General features: G+C 39.4%; 1 protein-coding gene across 2 annotated transcripts; it reads left to right on the top strand.

Moving 5' to 3' along the window:
* The first annotated feature begins 2096 nt into the window (after nt 1-2096).
* On the top strand, nt 2097-19842 carry LOC134540616 (uncharacterized). Of its 2 annotated transcripts, none has more exons than XM_063383455.1 (8): nt 2097-4391; nt 6705-6833; nt 7920-8034; nt 8444-8572; nt 10289-12518; nt 15399-15561; nt 16189-16337; nt 17682-19842. In XM_063383455.1, the coding sequence occupies exons 1-8, from the start codon at nt 2261-2263 to the stop codon at nt 17751-17753; spliced, it is 5118 nt and encodes a 1705-aa protein (XP_063239525.1). In that variant the 5' UTR covers nt 2097-2260; the 3' UTR covers nt 17754-19842. The 2 variants fall into 2 exon arrangements, with proteins under 2 accessions (XP_063239525.1, XP_063239526.1); XM_063383456.1 differs by having other exon boundaries at nt 2103-4379.
* The last annotated feature ends 1942 nt before the right edge of the window (nt 19843-21784 follow it).

The following is a 21784-nucleotide window of genomic DNA, read 5'->3' as shown; positions in this document are numbered from 1 at the left end:
ATAGTAGTGGAGATAGATTACTGTCTTTAAGACAGTGTCTTGAGGGACACCCGACGTAATGTTAAAGTATGATGATAATGCATTAGCAACTCTGACTGATAATTTCTATTACAGATAGTTCGGCAACCAGTCTAAGTACTGTTTGTCAATACCTAAAATGCATAATTGTTTTAAGAATAAGATTATGTTGGCATGTATGTATTAAATGCTTTGCTCATATCAAAAAAAGACAGCATCAGTTTGCTGTCTGGATCTGGATGTTATTTTACTATAAAGATCATTTACATAACTAAATAAATTTGTGAGAGTGGAACTTCCAGATTGAAATCCATGTTGATTTTCAGTAATCTTATTTTTCAAATGAAAATTGATGTGTCTAAATAATTTTTTCGAAATTTTTTTAAAAACTACATAATAAAGAAATAGGTAGGTCTGTAATTTGTTAAGATATGATTTTTCCCCCATTTTTAAATACTGATATCACAACTGTGTTTTTCCATGTAGGTATAGGGAAAAGAGGCATTACTGAGACTAGTGTTAATAATTGTGTATATGTCTCTATACATTCTTTAATTATTATCAAATTAAGGATACCGTCAGATCCAGTAGCTTTATTTGACTTCAGTTTCTTAATGACCCACCTAATCAAACTCTCCGTAATCGGTGGCACAGGTATGTTAATAACATTATTATAATTATCTCTAGCTGAAATTTTTAAGTCATCTGGTAGAGTAGAATATTATCTGAAGATTTTTAATATGTCTTAGCAAAATGTTTACTAGATAGTTTATAAATATATAACTTATTTATGCCAATGTTTCTTTACGATGCATCGAAAACATCGATGTTTTCGTTTGGTTTGATACATCGGAAAACATCGATGCTACATTACGATGTATTTTCAGCATACACATCCCTATGCAATTACCTTATCGCTTCTCGGGGCCGCGATTGAAGTCACCAATCAGGTAGGTATAAGAGATCCTACATAATGTCGGGATTCAAAGAGCCCGCCTCCAAAAGTCAGAAAAGGATGTATTTATATATACATAAATGTTGTAAGGACCCTTAACTATATAAAAATAAATACAGTAATAATTTAAATATATTTTTGTGAGAATAAAGCCACAACAATGGACCATTTATAATTATTAAAAGGATAATACTTTGGAGTTTACAAAAAAAATAAACAAACAAATTTGAAATTATAACAATAGAGATTATGAATATAAATATTGGCTAAATAATACGTTTTTTATTTTATTTTATATTAAAATCTTTCTGCCATCTAGCGATACCAATAAAACTTCACCTTGTTCATAGATAATTATATTTTAAGTTGATGGCAAACATTATATTTGAACAAGTGGAAAAGTGTAAAAAAAATAATCGAAATATATACGTTGAGCAACCCATTCTAAAAACCAGCTAATGAATAACGGCGTTATCGCAATTTTCGTTAGGGTATTTTGGCCATTTAGAATTTATTTTTATAGGTTTTCTACAGTTGTTAAATACTATTGTTGGAAATGCTTGGGCAATGTTTGGCTGCAATAATTACACTTAAAAAAATATATTTCATTTCGAAAGTACGAATTCTCAAAAGTTTTCCAAGTCGATGGGCTTATTACAAATTTTTTATACATTATAACTTAAACGTACATTAAATTATTATTTAATCAATTAAATGGATTTGCAGACCTTTTCTTTGTTGTGATCAGTAGAACTGAATAAATAATAATAATAAACTATTTCTCTACAAAGTTTAATGTGCAGTGGGCACACTTACGCGAATGACAAATATAAAACTTACCAAACAAAATTCTAGGTGAACACACACATTGAAAATATCAAAGATAACCGTTACTCACTAATTTGTATGTACAAGTCACACATGGTATTTTTCTTGGGTTTTTATTTGTGTCTTCTTTTTATAGCTGTCTACAACCATATTTATTAACAATTAAATTAATTAATAGTATATGCTATTTTTTCAAGTAAATTTTCTCTCTGTTCAAATTTGTATTAATTCGCATATCTTTCAGAGATTCCATGCTCTTTGGTTTGATATTGATAATTTTTTTTTTTTTTAATTTACAACGTACATACATCAACAAACGCAGTTTCCTTGATATTTCCGTTGTTAAGACGCGGGATTTTTGTACTTTCATAACAGTTTATATCTTTTGAAATTTTTATATATATATTATATTTGTAGAAGAAATGAGTGTAGTGTGCGTATAGTTTTATATTCTCTGCCATGGAATCCGATCTTGGTTGCAACGAAAGAACTTTCAGCTTTGAGGGAATCGGTTTTGCTGCGATTGATCTGGGGTTTAAAGATTTGGAACACGTAGAAGTCTCAGAAAATGTTAATGATACACAAACACGTGAAAGTACTAGCGTACATTGTAGTGAAACGTATAAATTTGACGATGTATCTTTAACAAAAATAACTAATTCCAATGAAAATTTCAGAGCATGTAATTTATTGACTACTTCTCAATTTATAGATGATATTACAAATGATTTAGGGAAGAATTTAGCAGCCGGAAATAGTATGATTTTAAAAAATAGTCCGTTTAGATCACATGTTGATCCCAGTACACACGATGAAAGATCTGTGTATATTGAGAGTCATTTATTTTGGAAGCCTCAAGAATGCTCTAAAGATAATCTGTGCTCCAAGGGTGGTAACGTTACTATTTGTCCCAAAGAGAGAAAACGTTGGGCAGTGCCAGCATCAGCTTCTGGTAATCACCATAAAGAAAGTCTAGATGTTAGTTGGCACAATGTAGCTGGATTGCCCATCAAAAGTTCAGTAATGGATAATCTTGCACACCAGGGCGATGACATCCGCAAATGTGGTGGAGTGAATGTTATCGATAGATATGAAGCAAGCAGAATGGGAAACCTGGATTTGAGTGACACACCTCTGTTATTGAACAGATCACAGGAAAATGATTGTAAGAATTTGTTGACAAGTGACCACGTTCCACAAGCACCATCGCCTTCTTCCGTGTCGAGTGTGACATCTAGTAGACGTCTAGAGTGGGACAGTGGAGCAGACGTTGGCTACATGTCACAAGGACTCGTGGCTGGGAATCGCATTGAGATGAGCACGATTGAGAGAATTGCCCTCGCCAGGGGTTGCACAGCTGTCCTGTGCTCCAGAATGGATCCTGGGAAGACACCAGCATCTGGAAATCCACATGTTTCTGCGCAGGACCCATGTGCCAGAGATAATGAACCGATTGCTCATTCAACTCCAGTTGAACGCAATGTCGCACAAACGGAACTGGCCAGTTCGGCAACAGGAACGGATTGTGAAAGTGAAATCACGCCGATCCTGCGACCAGCAACCAAACCAGGTGGTCATGTTTCTGTCTGTCGACAAATACAACAGGGTGCAGAGTCATTTGGCCAACACATAACTAAGCATTCAAATTGTCGAAATAATGTTCCTGCCAGCGAACCTATTGGTAAAACAGAATGTTTTGCAGGTCTAGGAGCAAAGCACAGCAATTCTTTGACAGATCTTCCGAAGTGTGACAGAAACACATCCGCGGATAACCGCACAAATTCTCTTCCCCGAAGCCATGACAAAATAGCGCACCCATCCATGGACAGATATCTGGTGGACAGAATCAACAAGAACACTCATCATTCTGCTTCATCGTCCTCGGTGGCTACAGTTGTCTGCCAACAGAAGTTGTTGCCTTCTGACCCTGTCTGTGTTGTTGCCAGTAAAGAAGTTTCAAGTTTAACAATAGGTGTGCGGCAGCAAGTCGGCGAGCTAGCTGAGGAGGGGTCTAAAAACCCTACAAAGCCACTAAATACAGGTACTTACAGCAAGTCATGCACGAGGGAGGAATACCATGTAGACCACCTCTCAGAGAATCATCCTCCCAGTGGGAAAGAAGTCGCGGACATGAGTGGCGTGTTGCCGCAGCAGAGTGGCGCGGAGGAACGATGTGGCACGGCAGGCAGCATCGGGAGCAGTGCCCAGACCGGGGGCACGCCGCTCGGGGAGTCCTCTGCCCCGGTGGGCAGCGCGAACAGCTTCGAGTACCTGCCCGGCCCCGGGTACGATGAGGCCGCGCTGACAGACGGAAAGACCTCGGGCTCGCTGTCTGATGGGGCCGTGGGTTGTGTCGAGAAGCTCCTGCAAGGCGTGGACCCCGATGGGTCCGGCGTGAGCCAGCTGCTGATGCAGCACGTCTGTCGGAAGTTCTTGGACCTGCCTGACTTGCCGACGCCGCGCGAGGTACCCGCCGCGGCCGTCGGAGCGTCGCGGATTCCGGAAGCCGACAGCAGCGATGTTTCCTCCACCGTTTTCAAGCCGCATCGCTTGGCTTGTGAGAGGACGTTGACCGCTGGTAGGATTGGTTGTAAGTTTGGACGCGGGTTTGTAAAGTCCTAGTGAGGTGGCGCAATTGTAAAACCTATTCTAGCGATGTGAGTGGGAACATTTTCCAGTAATAATAACCACATATTTCTCTGGGTAATTTTTCTTAGTTTCGAATACCAACATAGATTTACATGATTTAAGATAGTGTGATATACCTACTGAGATAATACTAGTACAATCTTTCTATGCTGTAGTCGTGTATGCATATTGTTTGCTATTTCTCCTCTATTAAGAATGTTTGGCACTATTTGTGAAAATTTTACATTACCATTGTACTACAATACAGATAAAACAATTTTAAGTTAAGAAGTAAATATTTAACCGTGGAGTATGCCCATACCTTATACACCATAATTAAATTTATTTGTGTGTTTCTGCGAAAGAATAACTCATTGAAAAATTTGTTACGGTTTCGTAGAAAATTTACTTGAAAATACTTTGCCGGAAAACTGCCATCTCTATCGCTCTCGAAAGCATCTGAGTTCAGATCCACCCAGCAATCCCAATTTCAGTCTTGATTTGTTTCCAGAAAACATTCCAGGCAAGTGCTGGACTTGTCCCTCACTGTAGGATACAGGGAATGTTCCTGTGTTGTGTTGGTTGGTTCTAATTAAAAATCAGGAGCGAGTGCTTAGCTGGCCACGTGCATGACCGTGCACACACCTTGTGCGAAGTCAGTTCACAATTAAAATCCTCCTGTTAATTTCGGCCACTGAAATTTCACGATGTATCCAATATCTGATAGCAGTGTTAGTAGTAAATAACTACATTAACTACCAAATGATTATCCAGTGACGTCTGATGAGCATTTTGTTAGCACAGTTTATCAACATATAATGGGTCTTTTTCATCCTCTTTCTGATTCTAGTCAACCACAACACGTTATTTTATTTACAGTTTTTGTCAGTGACTCGTAAGTATAGCATTAATTAATTTTTAAATCAGGAATCATACCTGAGCATTTTAATATATGGACAATTTCTTGCCACAATATGACCAATATAGCCTAAAGTGTTCTCTGGTTTCGCTAAAATGGCTTCCTACTCTCCTCTCATTGGTTGTTGCGCCATTCGTCTGTAACAGAAATAAAATGTATTCATTTCCCTTCTGTGCGCATGAGCTATCTCTCATGCACATGACCGTCCTATGCGCTCTTGTGAATCAGTGGGTTCGAAAACATGGCAGGAAATCTTGTGCACATTTTATTTATAGGTCCTGAAGTAGTTCTGGCAATCGGTTCATCAGATGTTTGTTGCCATGCTTACCCAATGCGTCACCTTGCTCAGTCTTAAAACATGTTCACTTTAAGAAAAACCAACATTTTTGATTATTAGAGTAAATATAAAATGAAAAGGTTGGGAAAAAATGTGTTTTAAAAAAATGAAACACCTATGTCATTTTTTATATTAAACTAGTTTTCTTTGGTATAGTTATTTTTGTTCTCCGCATGTTCAAATGAAAGCCATACAACATCCCACTTCCTGCCACTCATGTTGAAGAACCAGAAAAGTTATAACATCAAAGAACTGAAGACCAGAAAATCTGCACATCTAACTGCGACTTGACCGCAGAAAGTGTATTTCCCCACAGGAGGAGGATTCTCCATAAAATGGGTGTTTCCCACAGAATGGGGATTTACAGTACCTATAGTCTGGAATATCCCACAGAAAAGAACATTTTAAAAAAATAATAAATTTGTATATTTCCTTCTTTCTACACTTTGAATACAATTTGATAATTTATTTATTTTTAGAGAAGGTTTTACCTAAGTATATTTTACAACTTATTCAGATAATTTAAATAATAAGAATATGATTAAAATACATTTTTTTGTTCCAGGTATGAAACCGTGATCTGAATACCCAAACCACCAACCTTTGATAATGTAACAATAAATCCTTTTCTCCAAACATCGCTCTCAAGTTGGAATGGATACTCTTCTGTTCTTTTTTTACCTCATTCTATGCATTCGCTAAGTCCTCTTTCCTTTAATATTTCTGTATATACTCTCACTATTCTTTTGAATTTCATTTCGATGTGTAAATATCTTGGCTCTCGGTGTACGTCGTTTGGTAGGAGTAGTTTTGCGGAAATTTTTTTGTTCCTGTAGGTCACAGGAAACATTAATAAATCTTTCGTTTAAAATAATTAAGATATTCTATATTTAGTTTTTTTTTATATATATATAACAACTACTTGGCTTAAAACATTGTGGATTAAATCAGCCAACTCTGTGATGAGTTTATGTAACTGTGCGAGAGTTCCACAAGCAAGGGTTCTCACTGACTTGCAGCTGGTGAGGTGTCGAGCTCGGCAGCGGAGAGTCGAGGCCCCTCGGACAGCACGGGACGAGATTGGGGGAGTCCCGCGACCCGCTCCGAGCGAGCCTTCAAGCACCGCTGGTCCCAGGACCAGCCTGCGGGTGAGTGGACAGTGTTGCGAGCAACGAAATGTGAGTTTCGCCACGTTCAAAATGTAAGTTTTCCTCAACGACTCCAAAAAGGTTCTGCAAATTTCGAAACTGTTGATTTTCCAGGGCTCTCACAGACAAGGAAACTCGGGGGAATCCTAAACCTGTGAGAAAAACGGGGAGATTGGCAAAATAATTAGTTAACAAGCTGGAATAGATTCCTTTAATGCCTTAAAATATGTCTGTATATTTTAATCACTTATTGACAGCATCTGCTAAATGACATTGATGGAAATAACGCTGCAAACTGTGTTTTGTGTGAGAAAAGATTTTGATGGTCTGTTCGACGTGTTATTTGTGGTTGAAATGTGTTTTTATAATTTCAACAGTGTTCTCACGCCTCCTTAATATCCTTAAAAAAAATTCCTTATTTTGTCTTCAATTGAATAAGATCCCTTAAAAGTTCTTAAATTTAATCAAAAATCCTTAAAATCTCCTAATGAAGACGGTTTGCAAGTAATGGATGAATTCAGGCATTTTTTACGTTCTTTTGTTTGTGATTTGTTAGCAAACAATTTTTGCACGATGCACAGTGCAACTGGCAAATTTCAGACCACGTGATTAGAAGTTGTGTGTAAAACATGTGTTGAATTCACTGAGTGCGTATTTTGTGTCTCACCTTTTGAACTAAAAATCTGTATTTTTACTGGCTTACTTTGAACTTAATAACGTAATTTAATTGGTTATCAAATTTAAATGTTGGGGATGCAAATTTTTAGATATTTCCAGAGTTAATTCTGGACAGTAGGGGCTTATTTATCTGTAAGAATTGAACTAACCAACAAAATTATTTTTTGTGCACAAACTCAAACTTTTTTTTATAGGAATTTTGTGATGTACAAAATAATAGTTTTTTGCCTCTTGATGGTGGTGAAGACGGGTCCTTAAAAAACTCATTAAGTTTTGATTGCACAATAGGGTGCGAACCATGTACAGTATTTTAATGTTATCTTGCGAGATGGATCGGTTGGACAGGAAAACCAGGGAGGCTGGCCGACGTAAGAGTGGGGGAACTCTGCGTTCACATTGCGTCCGCAGGTGCGGGGATAGCGGGCAAGAGTCTTGCCCCCTTGTTGGAGTTCTGCGAAGGCGAGCGAGCCAGCCAGCTGTCGTGGATCCAGATGGAAATAGACCACCTGCAGAACTTGAAACAGTTGAGTGGTTTAGTGTTTCTGCTGTACTGCTCCCAAAAAAAAAAATACATAGTAATTGTGCTGAAAGTTACCAAACTTTAATTTTCAGCAGCCTTATATTACTAACTTGTATTAATTTTTTTTGTTATTTTGAATGCACCACAGTCATGTATTAAATGTAAATGTGGAAGATAATTCGCTTAAATTACATGGAAACTATCTCAGAAAAAGGTTATAGCTTCCTAACATAAAAAATTTGCACATTGCTGCATTTAGTGTATCTGTTTTGCATTATATTTAGTTTGATATAAAAAATAGCCCTGAAATATAAAAAAAAAACAGTTAGAGAAAAAAATTTTTATCAGAAGGTCCTGAAAAAGTTCTTGAATTGATTCAGCAAGTATTTTGTGAGATTGTGTTTCATTTCAGGTTGCTGGCAGGGCAGAACGTATTGAGTCGTCGTGAGAAGGGAGGGACGTCAGATGGACCACGTCAGACATCTGCAGCACCAACTTGCACGCTGATGAAGATCACCAGAAATACATTACAAGCTTCCAGGTATGAAAACCGTGATCTGAATACCCAAACCACCAACCTTTGATAATGCAACAATAAATCCTTTTCTCTAGACATCACTCTCAAGTTGGAATGCATAGGACTCTTCTGTTCTTTTTTTTACCTCATTCTTTGCATTCTCTAAGACCTCTTTCCTTTAATACTTCTGTATATACTCTCTCACTATTCTTTTGAGTTTCATTTCGATGTGTAAATATCTTGGCTCTCTGTATACGTCATTAGGTAGGAGTAGTTTCGCGGAAATGGATTGGAAGTCTATGAACGGAAATTTGGAACAAAGACAATGGACCCATGTGTAGCTACATGAACCCGCATGTAGTCAATTTCATAAAAATTAGGGTACATAACCAAATGTTTTGGTGTGCTAGTGAAACTACCCTGGAATATAGTTGGTAAAGTAAAATAGTCATAGTAAAAAGTAATCCCAAGTACGTACATTAGGAAAATGGCATTTCACTGTCGATAATACATAAATTTAAATTGTCCCGATAGTTTTAGTATTAGATCGTGCGTTTGTTAACCTGAAGGGACGGGCTCCAAATCTCGCCACTGGGATTTTTTTTAATAACATTATAATATAATATTGTATAATAATAATAATAATACTCAGTAAGGTTAATTTTTATTTTTAGGATGTACATATTTACAAACTGATTTCAGTCGTTCAAGCAAAAAAAAAATTTACATTGACTTAGTGTTACAATATTTGTTTAAAAAATTTTCAGGTTTATATTTTAGTAATGCCATAGAAGTACTATAACTTTTATCATGTGCAGAAACGTTATAGTTTTAACTGTTTAATGTATTTCAACAAGATGTTTTAATAAAATTCCTTGTTGAAAATCAATTCCAAAGGTCTGCAACTTTTAATTTGAAAAATACCTGAAAGATATCACGACGTTCCTAAACTTTTAGAGAACCAACAAAATGTTACACATCTTTTTGCACCATGTTTGTTCCAACACAATTTTACTGGCTCATAAATTATAGGTATTTTTAAAGTAGCTATTATATTTTGTTATGACTGCAAATTTCCAAAATGTATTCCAGGATAGTTTCACTACCATAACATTTTCTTAGGCACACACATCTCCCACGTGGGTCCCCAATCTTGTTGACTTTGGATCATGGCTACAGCAGTTTCTGCACATTGGACTTTCAACTTGTCAAATTTCCATAGTGTAATGTGTGCTTATTTCATTGCATTTCTGGAGCATACTAATATTTCATCCTCAGCACTTTTAAAGAAGTATAGCTTCAAACACCCAGGTAATGATAATTCCGGTCTAGGGTGAACGTCAGCTGTTCAGTGTTAAGGCATTTACATGTGACATTTTTGGTACTCCTGGTGTTTGGCTAGCCCTTAGAAGTTAATAGTACCGTCTTGTTTAACAGAGTTACAGAATGGTTTTAAAAAGGGGAATAATTTTTATTGATTTTTCCTTAAAATGAATAATTTTCGTATATTTATCATGCTTGGCGTTATTAATAAATATTCTTCATTAAATTTGGTGTCCGAGTTCAATATTATAAGTTTATTTGCTTCATCGTTACCGAGGTTATAAGTTTTCACATCACCGGTGAATACTGATGGACTCGCTCAAATTTTATTTATTTATTTGTTTTAAATATTGTCTGTAGCTTTTTCTGTTAAATTGAATGAACGTACTTAACCGCAGACTTTGCCGCACGTTTCAGATCCGAGACGTCGACGACGACAGAGTGCGAGCGAAGCATCAGCGTCACGCACGACTGGGGAAGCGTCCGCGAGGTCGAGTGTCGCGCGGGGGTGCGGCAGATCGTGTCGAGGCGCTCGGCCGCCCGGCTCCCGCCCGCCTCTCCCGCGCGAGCGGACGGCAGTGGGGAGAGCCTCTGGGCCGGACGCGAAGCTCGCGCGCGGACTCGGAGCGTCGGGGTGGATGCCGGCGTGCAGGCGGCTGCTTGTCGTTGCGAGCGCAGCGCATCCGTGCGGGATGTCGGTGGCGCCGCGGCCTTCAACTGTCACGACCCTCATGGTGTACGTGTTGAGCATGAGTGTCCAAGCTCAAAGAGAGGTTATGCCGGGTTACTCGATGTTTCCACGCAGGTCCCAAGCGCGGAGGATTGTACAGGAGAAAAGGCAAATGCCCGTGTTTTTATGTCCTATCCCAGAGATCGCGAAGATTTACGTAACACTTGCGCACAAGTGCCGAGCAGTGGGAGTGTTACAGAAAGAAGTTGTGTAACCTCTCGGAGAAACATCGTTAGATTATGTGAAGCATCCACCCAAGTGCCTGAAAGCCAAAGCTTCTCCGGAAAACGCGATGATAAGCGTGAACATGTAATCTCTCGAAGGGTTGATGAAAAGTCAGATGCATGTACCCAGGTTCCAAGCTCCGAGAATGTTACACAAAGAAGTGGCAACGGGCACGGTAGTGTAATGTCTCGAAAAATCAATGAAAAAATATGTGATGCATGTACTAAGCTTACAAATGCTGATAACATTACGGATAAAAGTTGTGAAGCTCATGCTAATGTAACCTCTCAGAGAGGTGGTGATAGGTCTAATGTATGTACCCAGGTCCCAAGCTTCGAGAAAAATACAAGAAGTAGTGCCAGTAGGCATAGTTATGTAACAACTGAAAAAAATTATGAAAAATCACATGATGTGTGTACCCAGCATCCAAGCTCTGACAAGATTACAGGAAAAGGTGTCAGTAGGCATGAATACGTAACATCTCAGAGAGACATTGTTAAGTCGCACAATGTATGCACTCAGATTCCAAGCTCTGGAAACTTTGCTGGAAGAAGTCTTGACAAGCATGACCCTGTTGAATCTCAGAAAAACGATGAAAAATTGGGTAACATGTGTACTCGGGTCCCAAGTGTCCAGGATATTACACAAAAAGGTGATGAAAGAATCTCTTGGAGAGAGGTTGGAAGAACACGTAATATCTGCACTCAAGTACCAAGTGCCCAGGATGATACAGAAAGGAGTAAGAAATCGCTCCGCAAACTGTACATAAATGAGTCACACGGCAAGAGAAGTAAAGAGATTGCCGCACAAGCCGACATCTCGAGCCATGATGCCACTCCGATGAACAGCGGCACATTAGAAGGTATTTCCGAGGGGATATTGGACAGCAATCGCGTCAGCTACGGCAATGTTAACGTAAGTGACAGAAATAAAAACCGTCCAGACATCGCATCGTCGCAGGTCCAAGGAACGTCCCGAAACGAAACCAGCAGACCGATGTGCTGCTGCGAGTGCAGGCGGGCCCTCAGGAGGCTAACTTCCGAGAACAGGACAATTTTCAAAGGCAGAGATGCGGACGGAAGTGAAGCCCACTCTGGCGGCAGCGTCCTGCCGAAGTGCCGTATGTGCGGGATGTGGCTGAACGAGTGTGCGGATGGGATAACGGGGGCCCTCCTCGGGAAGCCGCAGTCGATCGGGGGCTCCGTCCCGGCCCAGGAAGGGAGCGCTGCCGGGCGCGGCAGAAGGTGCCCCTGTTGCTTCTCGATCGAGGAAGAGTCCTCGTGTTCCACGAGCAGTGTGGAGGAGAGTGTCAGTGCCGTCAGGTCATCGAGGCGTCGGAAGCCAGGGGGAGTGTCCGGGCCCAGCACCCCGGAGGTATGCGGGGCTCGTGGGGAGGGGGAACACGACTTGCGGCCCCGAGATGGGCCCATACTACCACGGACCCCCTCCCCGGGCAGCGACCCACCCCCGCCGGTGGGGTACATCCTGACGCTGGAGTCGTCCCCGAGCATGGACTCTGGCGTCCAGCTGGAAGACGGGCGTGCGAGGAGGAGGTCGCTGTCCGAGGTCAAGGTCAAAGTGCCGAGCAGGAGGCGCGCAGCACGGAAGAAGACCAAGAGTGACCCCGACACTGGAGGCAAGCGTGATGCAAGCACCAGAGAAAATGCTTACGGCAAGAAACGAACGTTGCAGGTTAGTACACTTTAAATTGTTAAGCAAAAATAAATTGAAATAGATAAAATATAAATGACTCAATATAGTAAAAAAAACTCTTAATTTACGATTTGTGACCAAACGTTCACACAATTACACGTAAGAAATTCAATATATTTTAAATATCACAAGGCAAAAAAAAATAAAAAATAATAGTGGCAAAAATATTAAAAATATATTCTCTGGCCTCCAGTGACAAATTTGCTTCCTTAATTGATACACTACACTATGGAAAGCTAAAGGAAATAAAAATCATCTAAAACAGAACACAGGCATTCCAGAATACACATACTACTGTAATGCCTATAAGCACAAGGGCGAGGTGGGAGGCCATAGCATGGCAAGGATTGCGGATAGGTATTTGTTACACAACAGTATTCAACATTAATAAATTATTAATTAGGCCAAACAAAACAACAAAATTGATTACTTAATTAACATCAACCAATGTGGTCCACAAAATCTATTAAAGTGCTTAACACACAGCAAACATTTTAAGTGAAGGAGCCATAATCAAGGCCACAAAAAGTTAAAGAAAAAGATTTCCATTTACGTTTTAAGTTTAACTAGTTACGCCCAGTGGCGGATACAGAAAAATCTCAAGGGGGGGGCGCAGGTCTACCTCATCCACACACTCCCTTGTTACGTCACCTTGGTTGCTTGGATGTAGCCAGAGATCTTTTTCCAAGCTCCATCCGTTTCATTTACGTCTCTCCCGAATATTTGCTGTTGTTGGTGCATAATTGTGTGCTATATGTAGTTAAAATGGCCAATTGTGCAGTATACAAATGTCAAAATCACTACAGAAAAACTAAAGATTCTAATCACATGCAAAGCTTAATAAAACTTTATTCAAACTGTTTCCAAGACATGAAGTCGTTAAAGGTAAGTGTATGAATGTGTATTGTATAACATCGGCGGCCGGGTGCGCGCCCTCCCCTTGCCAAGAACCATGCTTGGTGCTGGGCTGCCCTGGTCAAGGGGGGGGGGGGGGGGCGCGCCCCCTGCGCCCCCCCTATGAATCCGCCACTGGTTATGCCGGCGAAACATTGCGCGGTCCCGTCAAAAGGGGGCGTCACAAGGTAGACGCATTGAAAGCAGCAAAATTACAACCTTGTCAATATGTAGGGAAAACCTACTACAAAAAGCAAGTTACATTGCGTTACAGACGTAAGTTACATTGTGAAACAAATTAATCAAATTACGTTTTATGTGCGTCGACGTCTCGGGAGAACGGTTACCAACAAAGTGAAGCTAAATTAAGTTAAGTTAAATGAAAGCCAAACGTGATTTTCAAGGTGGCGGTCGAAAGGGAATTTAACCAAAATAGACAAAAATTTACAAACGCTTACATTATGGCAAGGGCCACCGCCTCACTCCAACTTACATTTTCTTTCCCCCGAGGTCGCGCACGTCGTACAATTTTAAGCCTAACTGATTGACTACATGCTGGTTTACAAAACTACTCGAGCTCTCGAAAGAGACTAAAACGATACCAGACAAGCTAGATGAGACAAGACAAACAAGACCGAATTTAGGCTTTACAGCCGTATATAAGGCATAGGTTCAGTGCAGTGCGCATGCACCGACCGGAGGAGGGGAGACGAGGAGCAAGCAAGCACACACTAGGAGGGGGAAGGAAGGAGGGGACGGCGTGCCGATACCCGCACTGACGCGCGGTTTTCAAATGAAGCTGCGATCCTGACGCTTCACTACAATATTTAGTTGTTTGAAGAAACAGTACCATGCACATTTTATCTTTATGGTGTATTTATATTTATATATTATATAATATGTATATATTTAGTATATAATATATAATACATTTATTTATTATATATTATATATATAAATACAAAAAAGTTAGAATTCTTAAATACTTGAAAAATAAACTGAAAAATAAACTAATGTCTAAAAACCCTGCGATGTTTATTTTCTTTATCTTCTGTCTCTCGTCTCGGCTTTTTACCCCCTGACGATTCGAGGTTTGAATTGCCAAAAAAAAGTTTCACTTTTATCACGTGTACTGAGTTACATGTGTACTTTTCATTTGTTAAACAGCTCTCTTTATTGAGAAGCACTTTTCACAATCCCACTAAGCCGAAGGGTGCAGACCAGTCGACTTACATTACGGAAACTTAAGTCGCACACGGCCCGTCTGAAATGGTTCGAGTTTTTCAAAATAGCGTTCCAATTTTTAATGATAACCACATGACCTCCAACTCGTGAGCGACTTAAAACTCAAACATAGGGCTTACTATTCTCCTTAATTTGTTATCTCACTTTCTGTACTTTAGAGTTATCTAGACCTTATGTAACCTTTCCTTTGGTTTATTTCGATACAATTCATGCATTTAATCATTGAAATTCATATCCATTTAAGTACACTTATTTCGTTAAAAATGTGTTCTTTTGATGCTTTTTCATGTAATTTTACTTCATTCTATTTATCTGAGTACATTTGGGTACAAATTAATACATTTCAATTGTATCTAGTGATTTTGTTTGATGTATTAGTAGAGACCTGAAAAATTCGCGGCTTCATTTCGTGTTATGCTAAAATTCAAATAATTATACCTTTAGTGCTGCTTCTCTGTCATTGGTTCACTGTTAATCTGGAGGACTGAGGGCCAATTAGAGACCCTCACTCATAGAAGTGTCGAATCACAGGCCACCCAGTCGAGACGACCCGCGAGTCAGCAGCCGATGAACAGTGTTGGCATTTGCGCGATTGTGTAGAGGATATTGGAGTCTATATCCTGGAGGTCGTTGAACCCGCGAAATTTTTCCGGTCTCTATGTATTAGGTTTCCGACACATTTGTGTCTATTGCTCACCTTGTCTCCTTGCGGGCCGGCAGGAGTGGCTGGCCATGAACCGCCCGGACTTCGTGGCGGTGGCGGAGACGCGGCGGCGGCTGCTACGCGAGCTGGCGGAGCTGAGGGAGGCGCGCGGGCTCGGCCTGCAGCAAGCCCTGGTCTCGGGGGCGCGCGGCCCGGACGCTCTCCCTCCCCCGCCCCTCGGTGAGCGCGCGGCTCCGCCGCCAGGGAAGCGTCAGGGCGTCGGAAGCGGCCAGCGAAAACCTGGGAAAGTCAAGGAACTAGAAGTGGTCAGGGAACACCCGTAAACTCAACAATATTTGAAAGCGGTTAGGAAATAACCTGTAAACACAACAATATTTGAAAGCGGTTAGGAAATAACCTGTAAACTCAACAATATTTGAAAGCGGTTAGGAAATAACCTGTAAACTCAACAATATTTGAAAGCGGTTAGGAAATAACCTGTAAACTCAACAATATTTGAAAGCGGTTAGGAAATAACCTGTAAACTCAACAATATTTGAAAGCGGTTAGGAAATAACCTGTAAATGCGCCAGGGAACTTCAAAGTATAGTAAATCCCTGTTAAGAAGTTTTTCAAAGTGCTTTGAATTACAGCCTTATTAACGAGGAAATATTGTTGAAAAGGTAAAATTTTATATATGTATTGACATGCTCTGTGGTTAAATTTTTTAAACTTTATTTTGCAGGATATTTTCCTAAGAGGGTCTGATTTACATGAACATTGTGCAAGTTTTTTTTTTCCCTCTCGTTCCAGTTTCCATAATGCATTCGGAATGTCAAGTGAAACTTCTTTTTTTTGTGTTGCCAGCCGTGAAGAGGATTTTCGACCAGCGCTCCATGCGTCGCCAGACGGAGGAGAAGTACCGGAGGCTGCCGGAGGTGCGGAACAAGAAGACCGAGCGGAAACGCAAGGAGGACTACCGCACCAACAGGCTCATGGCGGAAATATTCACACGGGTAACGTCCTCGACGCTAAAACACTTGTAGTGAAGGCAAAGATATCACAGACGTTGCAGTCGCCATCTTCGACCAGAAGTCAAGCCAACTCCAGACAATGGCTGTGAATACGTGCTAGCCAACTCCAGACAATGGCTGTGAATACGTGCTATCTTTATTATTTCAATTTTATCACTATTCACAGCATAATCTTGCCTCTAGTTACTGGCAATACAAAAATTAAAACACAGTGTGGATATTAAAGTTAGAAGTACACAATAAAACTAAAGATTATTAAAAATGTAACATCTTTATAATACAAAAAAAAATTTATTTAGTAATTAAAAAGATTTATTTATTTAGTAATTAAAAAGATTTATTTTGTAAACAAAAATTTGTAATGCTTCATCTTGTTTTATTACTTTAAAAGCATCATCTGATAATATTCAATTCTTACTTCTAAGGAAATGTAACTGAAAGATGCCATATTGGTTTTAACTATTTTTGTTATCAAATTATTTGATACCATTTAATACTTAAAATTTTGGCTTTGTTTAACCATAATATATAATTAATAAAATGCCTCATTATTCATTATTGATAGTGACAAGATTGCTATAAAGGGTTTCTTCTGTGAAATAATACTAATTGGTATTTATATTTGATTTTTTTTTCTTACAGAATGTATGCAAATGTTCTAATATCGCTAATAGGAATTAGGTATTTTAGAAAAATCAACAAACGGTAAAATTAAAAAAAAAATTAAAACATGATATAATTATGAATAGTATATAAATCAGTTTTAATTTTAAAAACTTAGTATTAATCAGTCAACAGTGGGTGCCATAAGCTCTGTACTGTAATATAAACATGAAACGAACTATAGTACTGCACATAATTTCATCTTACAGTTAGATTACAATTACTGGTGTATTTACGAATTAGTTAAACACTAAATAAATTTTTTGGAATAAATTTTTCTTTGGATTACAGATCTGTGAAAAATTCAAATAAATAAACCAAACTCAAAAACATGTAAAAACCCTATTCTCACTCTTGGGTCATAAGGAAGATTTGAAGTTACACAGAATTTAATATTAAATTAGTTCAAATTAGCGAATTTTTTGATCTTAAACCTTTATAAAGTTCTCATCTTGTACACTGTAAAATGTGATTATTTTTTTTCTCAAGTGGAATTGTTATTGTGGGTGAAGCATATTGAAGTCCTAAAAGTCGTTCCTGATACAGAGCAGTATCTTTAGAAAAGGTGTAGTGTCTATCAACAGTGCTTCATACTTTCTGCAGTCTCCTGTATATCTTCGCAGTCTGTGGAAATTGCGTGATTGTTCTGTTCTGCTTCCCCAGAAACTGCAGACCAAAGTCCTGAAAGGCGAAGTGAACCTCTCCAACAGCGTGAGTGTCATCTCTAACTTCTAGTCGCTTCCGCGCTCAGTAAGTTAAACTGCCGAGACAAGTGCGACGGCAGCACAACCACGAGTGTGGCAAGATCAGGACGGGCAACTTTGTGTGGTCAGTGACGGCGTTCAAAGAGAAGGAATCTTTCAAAGCTGCCGTCACTGTGAAATGGAAGGTGCTAACTTGCATTCTGTGCCTTTTCCCATTCGAGAGAACTACCATCCCTCATCGCTTCAGACACTTGATCTGCATTCCCCATGAATGCAAAAAAAAAAAAAAGTACTTCTGCCTCAGTCTTCCAAATTTAAATTGACTTGAAAGTAGTTGCTTTAATACATACACTTTGAAGGGTAGGTGTGTGTTTGGGGGGGGGGGGGGGGGGGGGGGGTAGTTACCAAAAAGAGGGATATATTTTTCTGTTAGTGTTATTTGTTTGGAATCTGAGAGTTAAGGAATATGAACAAAATATTTAATATGTTGAATGTTGAGTGTAATAGTTGTAAATCTCAGTCTCTTTTGTGTATATGAATACTGAATGGCTCAAGCGTGGACTGCCAGCTTAGTGGTTGGTCGAGCACCAGAAAAAAATTGTAATGCACTTTGTTAGAAAGCCTGTTAACTTTGCTTGCTAGTAATCTTGGTTCAGTGTTTTCTTTTTGTACATGATGTTAATTAAATTATTTTTTTTTGAGTGGAAAAATCTTCAATAATTATTTTTGATTTATGCTTCTGGCAAAGTGACATTGTAATGCAGCAGTTGGAAGTTAACAAAAATTCATTTATCTTTGCTGTATGACTGACAGTTATTGTCCAACTGTGCATAATCACTCAATCAGTGCGTTTGGCATGTCATGCCAAACTTTACTTCAACTACAGCCAAATATATGCTAGAAAGTTTTATTTTTGGAACCAAACTGCACTGATTTGTTCCACATATTTTTTTAAAAGAATTTCTTATCCCTAGATTTAGTTTTTCAGATATTTTTCTAAAACTATTCTTGCGCTTCAAAAAACTGTCACGAAGGCGGAGAGATTGAAATCATCTTGGATGTATCAGTTAGTTAACCCATAACTATTTGTCGTCAATTTAATTATTTAAATTTTGTCTTCTGCACGGTATATAATCTGTCTGTTCATCTGTCAAAAGAATGAGTTAAAACTTTTGACAAATGGACGGATGAGTTTTTTCGAGCCCTCTGATTGCCTCCAGGCCAAGTGATTGACGGATAGATGTGCGGAGGCAGCAGACTACTATTTTAATTCCGACCTTAAGGATCTGAATTGCAATAATTAATGGTAGTCAGTTTACGAAAATCGTGGGAAATCTAATGCATGGGCCATGCCTAAACATAAGCACATTTTCAAATGACAGCCCTTGTATTGGAAATAATTATTGACGATTTCAAAATGGTTACTAACTCTCCACTTCAACTTTGAGGACAGTGGTGGTGGTTGTTTAAATTTCGCAGAATATCTATAAATTTCAAAATGGCTGCATGCACATTATTACAACCAACTGACAATAGGTGGATCAGCAGAAAAATTATTTGGATTCAGAAATGTGTCTTTCCCATTGTGGCCGAAACCCCGTGTTGTTGACGTGGTTTTTTTTTAATACGAAAGTTATTTATGTTTTTTTAGAACCCCTTCTGAGATAAATTCCTGTAACCGCCACTGCGTGAGGATACATTGAAAATGTTCAAGTTATGTATTGCAGCGCAGGCGTGCTGCAGACACTCGGTGGAGCAACATGGTGGAGCAGTGTGGAGGGGATATTTGTTGCGAGTGTGAAGCGATATTGATCTTCCTTCTGGAAAACTCCTTTTGTTTGAAATGTTTAACTATCTGCATAACAAATTTGTAATGTTTTTTATAAACTGTTTTAAGTTGGACATGGTCGCAGTATTGTCTGTACACAGTATTTGTGATTGACATCTTGAACATTGTTTTGACTTACCTAATTTAATTGTGAATTTTTTTTATATGTGTGTATTTCAGTTAGTTCTTTTTTTATGGCTTAAATGATGGTATGCAAATAATTAGCAGAGATTGTACGACTGTACAATTGTTGTGGAAAAAAAAATAAACATGCAATATTATTGCATTGTCACTGCGGCTTTTTTTTTCCTTCCTTGACAGGAGTCAACAGCGGAATGATTTTGTGTTGTGAGGACAGGCAACTAGGCCTCCCGGCCTCACACGCAGTGTGCCTAGCTTCACAAAAAAAAAAACATGCAATTTAAAAACTGCTCAAGATGTCTAAGTGGAGGTGTCAGTTTACGAAAAGCATTTAAGAATACATTGAGTAGGACTGTTTCTGTATTTCGTTTTTAAACTGTAATTTTAGACGAGTGTAAATGGCTAAAACGCTTGTTTATTTAGGCTGACATACCGGGTACAGGTCCTTTAAAAAATTCCAGGGGACTTGCATTTCACCTTTATCTTCATTTCATTGCCATTTAATGTTATGGTTACCACTCATATCTCATAGTTGCCCCATGCGTGACATGATTTTATTTCATGAGACAGGGGTTTCCCCCCTTTTCTTTTATTACCTGGCGCTCTTAGCCTAATGGCCCTGCCGCCCCGTGGCCCCCACGGGCGTGGATGCGGATCACGCCGCATACGCAAACCAGGAAGGGCGTTAGAGCTTCGGCTATACACAGGGGCTGAGGCTATCCATCCCAGCACGTGTACCACCATCGGCCCCCTACCCCACTCGGTTGATGCTTGGATGCTCCCTTAGCCCTCCGGAGTTGCCATCACTTCTGGCGCCTGCCCCAGTCTCCCGCTCTCACACTGGGACTCCTCAATCACCCAGCGAACCCGCGGTCCGGTGGAGGCCTACCCAACCTCTCCCGGCTATCTAGGCCGGTGAACCGGAGCTGTCTCCGTCTCTCACTGCGTCAGCATGTCATAGGGCTAGGGAACCCTCGTGCTTGCCCCTAAAGCACACGGGGCACCACTACCAAGTACGAGTCCTACCCAGCAAGAATCCTGGGCCTTGGAGGAAACCTCAGCGGGACACCATTCAAACACCCCATGCGTGGCAGGAAGATGGCGTGCCAGTCGGCAGCCCTGCGCTTAATGAAAACACCGCGCTAGAAGCTCCAGCGAGCGTCGCACTTATCATCCCGCCTCACTGATCAGGCAAACCCCTTAAGCTAACTTCCTATAAGTTGAAAGGTGTATCTGAAAAATGCTGGTTCAAACGAGGAATTGTTTGTCCTAGAAGTGTTGCTTTTTAAGTTGCTCGGGGGAAAACATTTATTTTGAGCATTTCCTTAATTTTTGACATACGGCAGAAAGCAGACAACTTGTAGTGTTTGTTCACACTTTGTGCAAACAGCACCACAGTTTAAATATGCAATGCTCATCTAGTGAGTTACCTGTAGGAATTGCTATAAAACAAAAATCACGTGAAAATGCAGTATCTCGATATGTTAGGGAAGACATGTCTAGAGAATTAATTATTCCACGTGTTTCTTACCTAGAACAATTACTTAAAAAACTATACTTTAAACGTGAGTAGACTTTTGAATTCATATATTTATTTTTTTAAGACTAAAAATTTTACCAGTATCAGTAAAGGCCCTGTCACACTGTCAAATTTTAGCTTCCAACACCTTCCAATATGTTGGATCCAATATCTTTGAGGGTTGTGACGTCACGTTAAACGTCACTATCGCAGCCATGTTTATTTGAGAGATTGAATGTCTAGAGTTTCCTTCAAATATTTTACGTATAGGACTGGTTCTAAAATATGTTGGATGTTGGATGGGATCAGCCAATCAGAGTTATCTAAAATAAAGCGGCCGCTTTTGTTTTCGTTTCCGAAGTGTAATAGTTTAAATATCAGCAATGGCGAATGGGAAATAAATGCAGTAATTGAATTAATACTATTTTATTTCCTGCTGGAATATATAATTGTTATTGTACATTTTCCTCCAATTGAATCTGTATGTACGGAAGTGCAGGTTAATATATTTGACTAAAAGAGTTACTGTAGTTTTGGAATATTATTATGCTATACCAGTTTTGCTTATGTTCAG

This window comes from Bacillus rossius, chromosome 17 (genome assembly GCF_032445375.1).
Source record: "Bacillus rossius redtenbacheri isolate Brsri chromosome 17, Brsri_v3, whole genome shotgun sequence".
Lineage (NCBI taxonomy): Eukaryota > Metazoa > Arthropoda > Insecta > Phasmatodea > Bacillidae > Bacillus > Bacillus rossius.
This window is presented reverse-complemented; position numbering and strand designations above follow the sequence as displayed.

Coding starts and splice junctions, on each gene's coding strand:
- LOC134540616 (XM_063383455.1), top strand. CDS start 2,261: ATGGAATCCGATCTTGGTTGCAACGAAAGAACTTTCAGCTTTGAGGGA. Junction 8,573..10,288: donor AATACATTACAAGCTTCCAG/GTATGAAAACCG, acceptor CGCACGTTTCAG/ATCCGAGACGTCGACGACGA. Junction 12,519..15,398: donor GCAAGAAACGAACGTTGCAG/GTTAGTACACTT, acceptor GCGGGCCGGCAG/GAGTGGCTGGCCATGAACCG.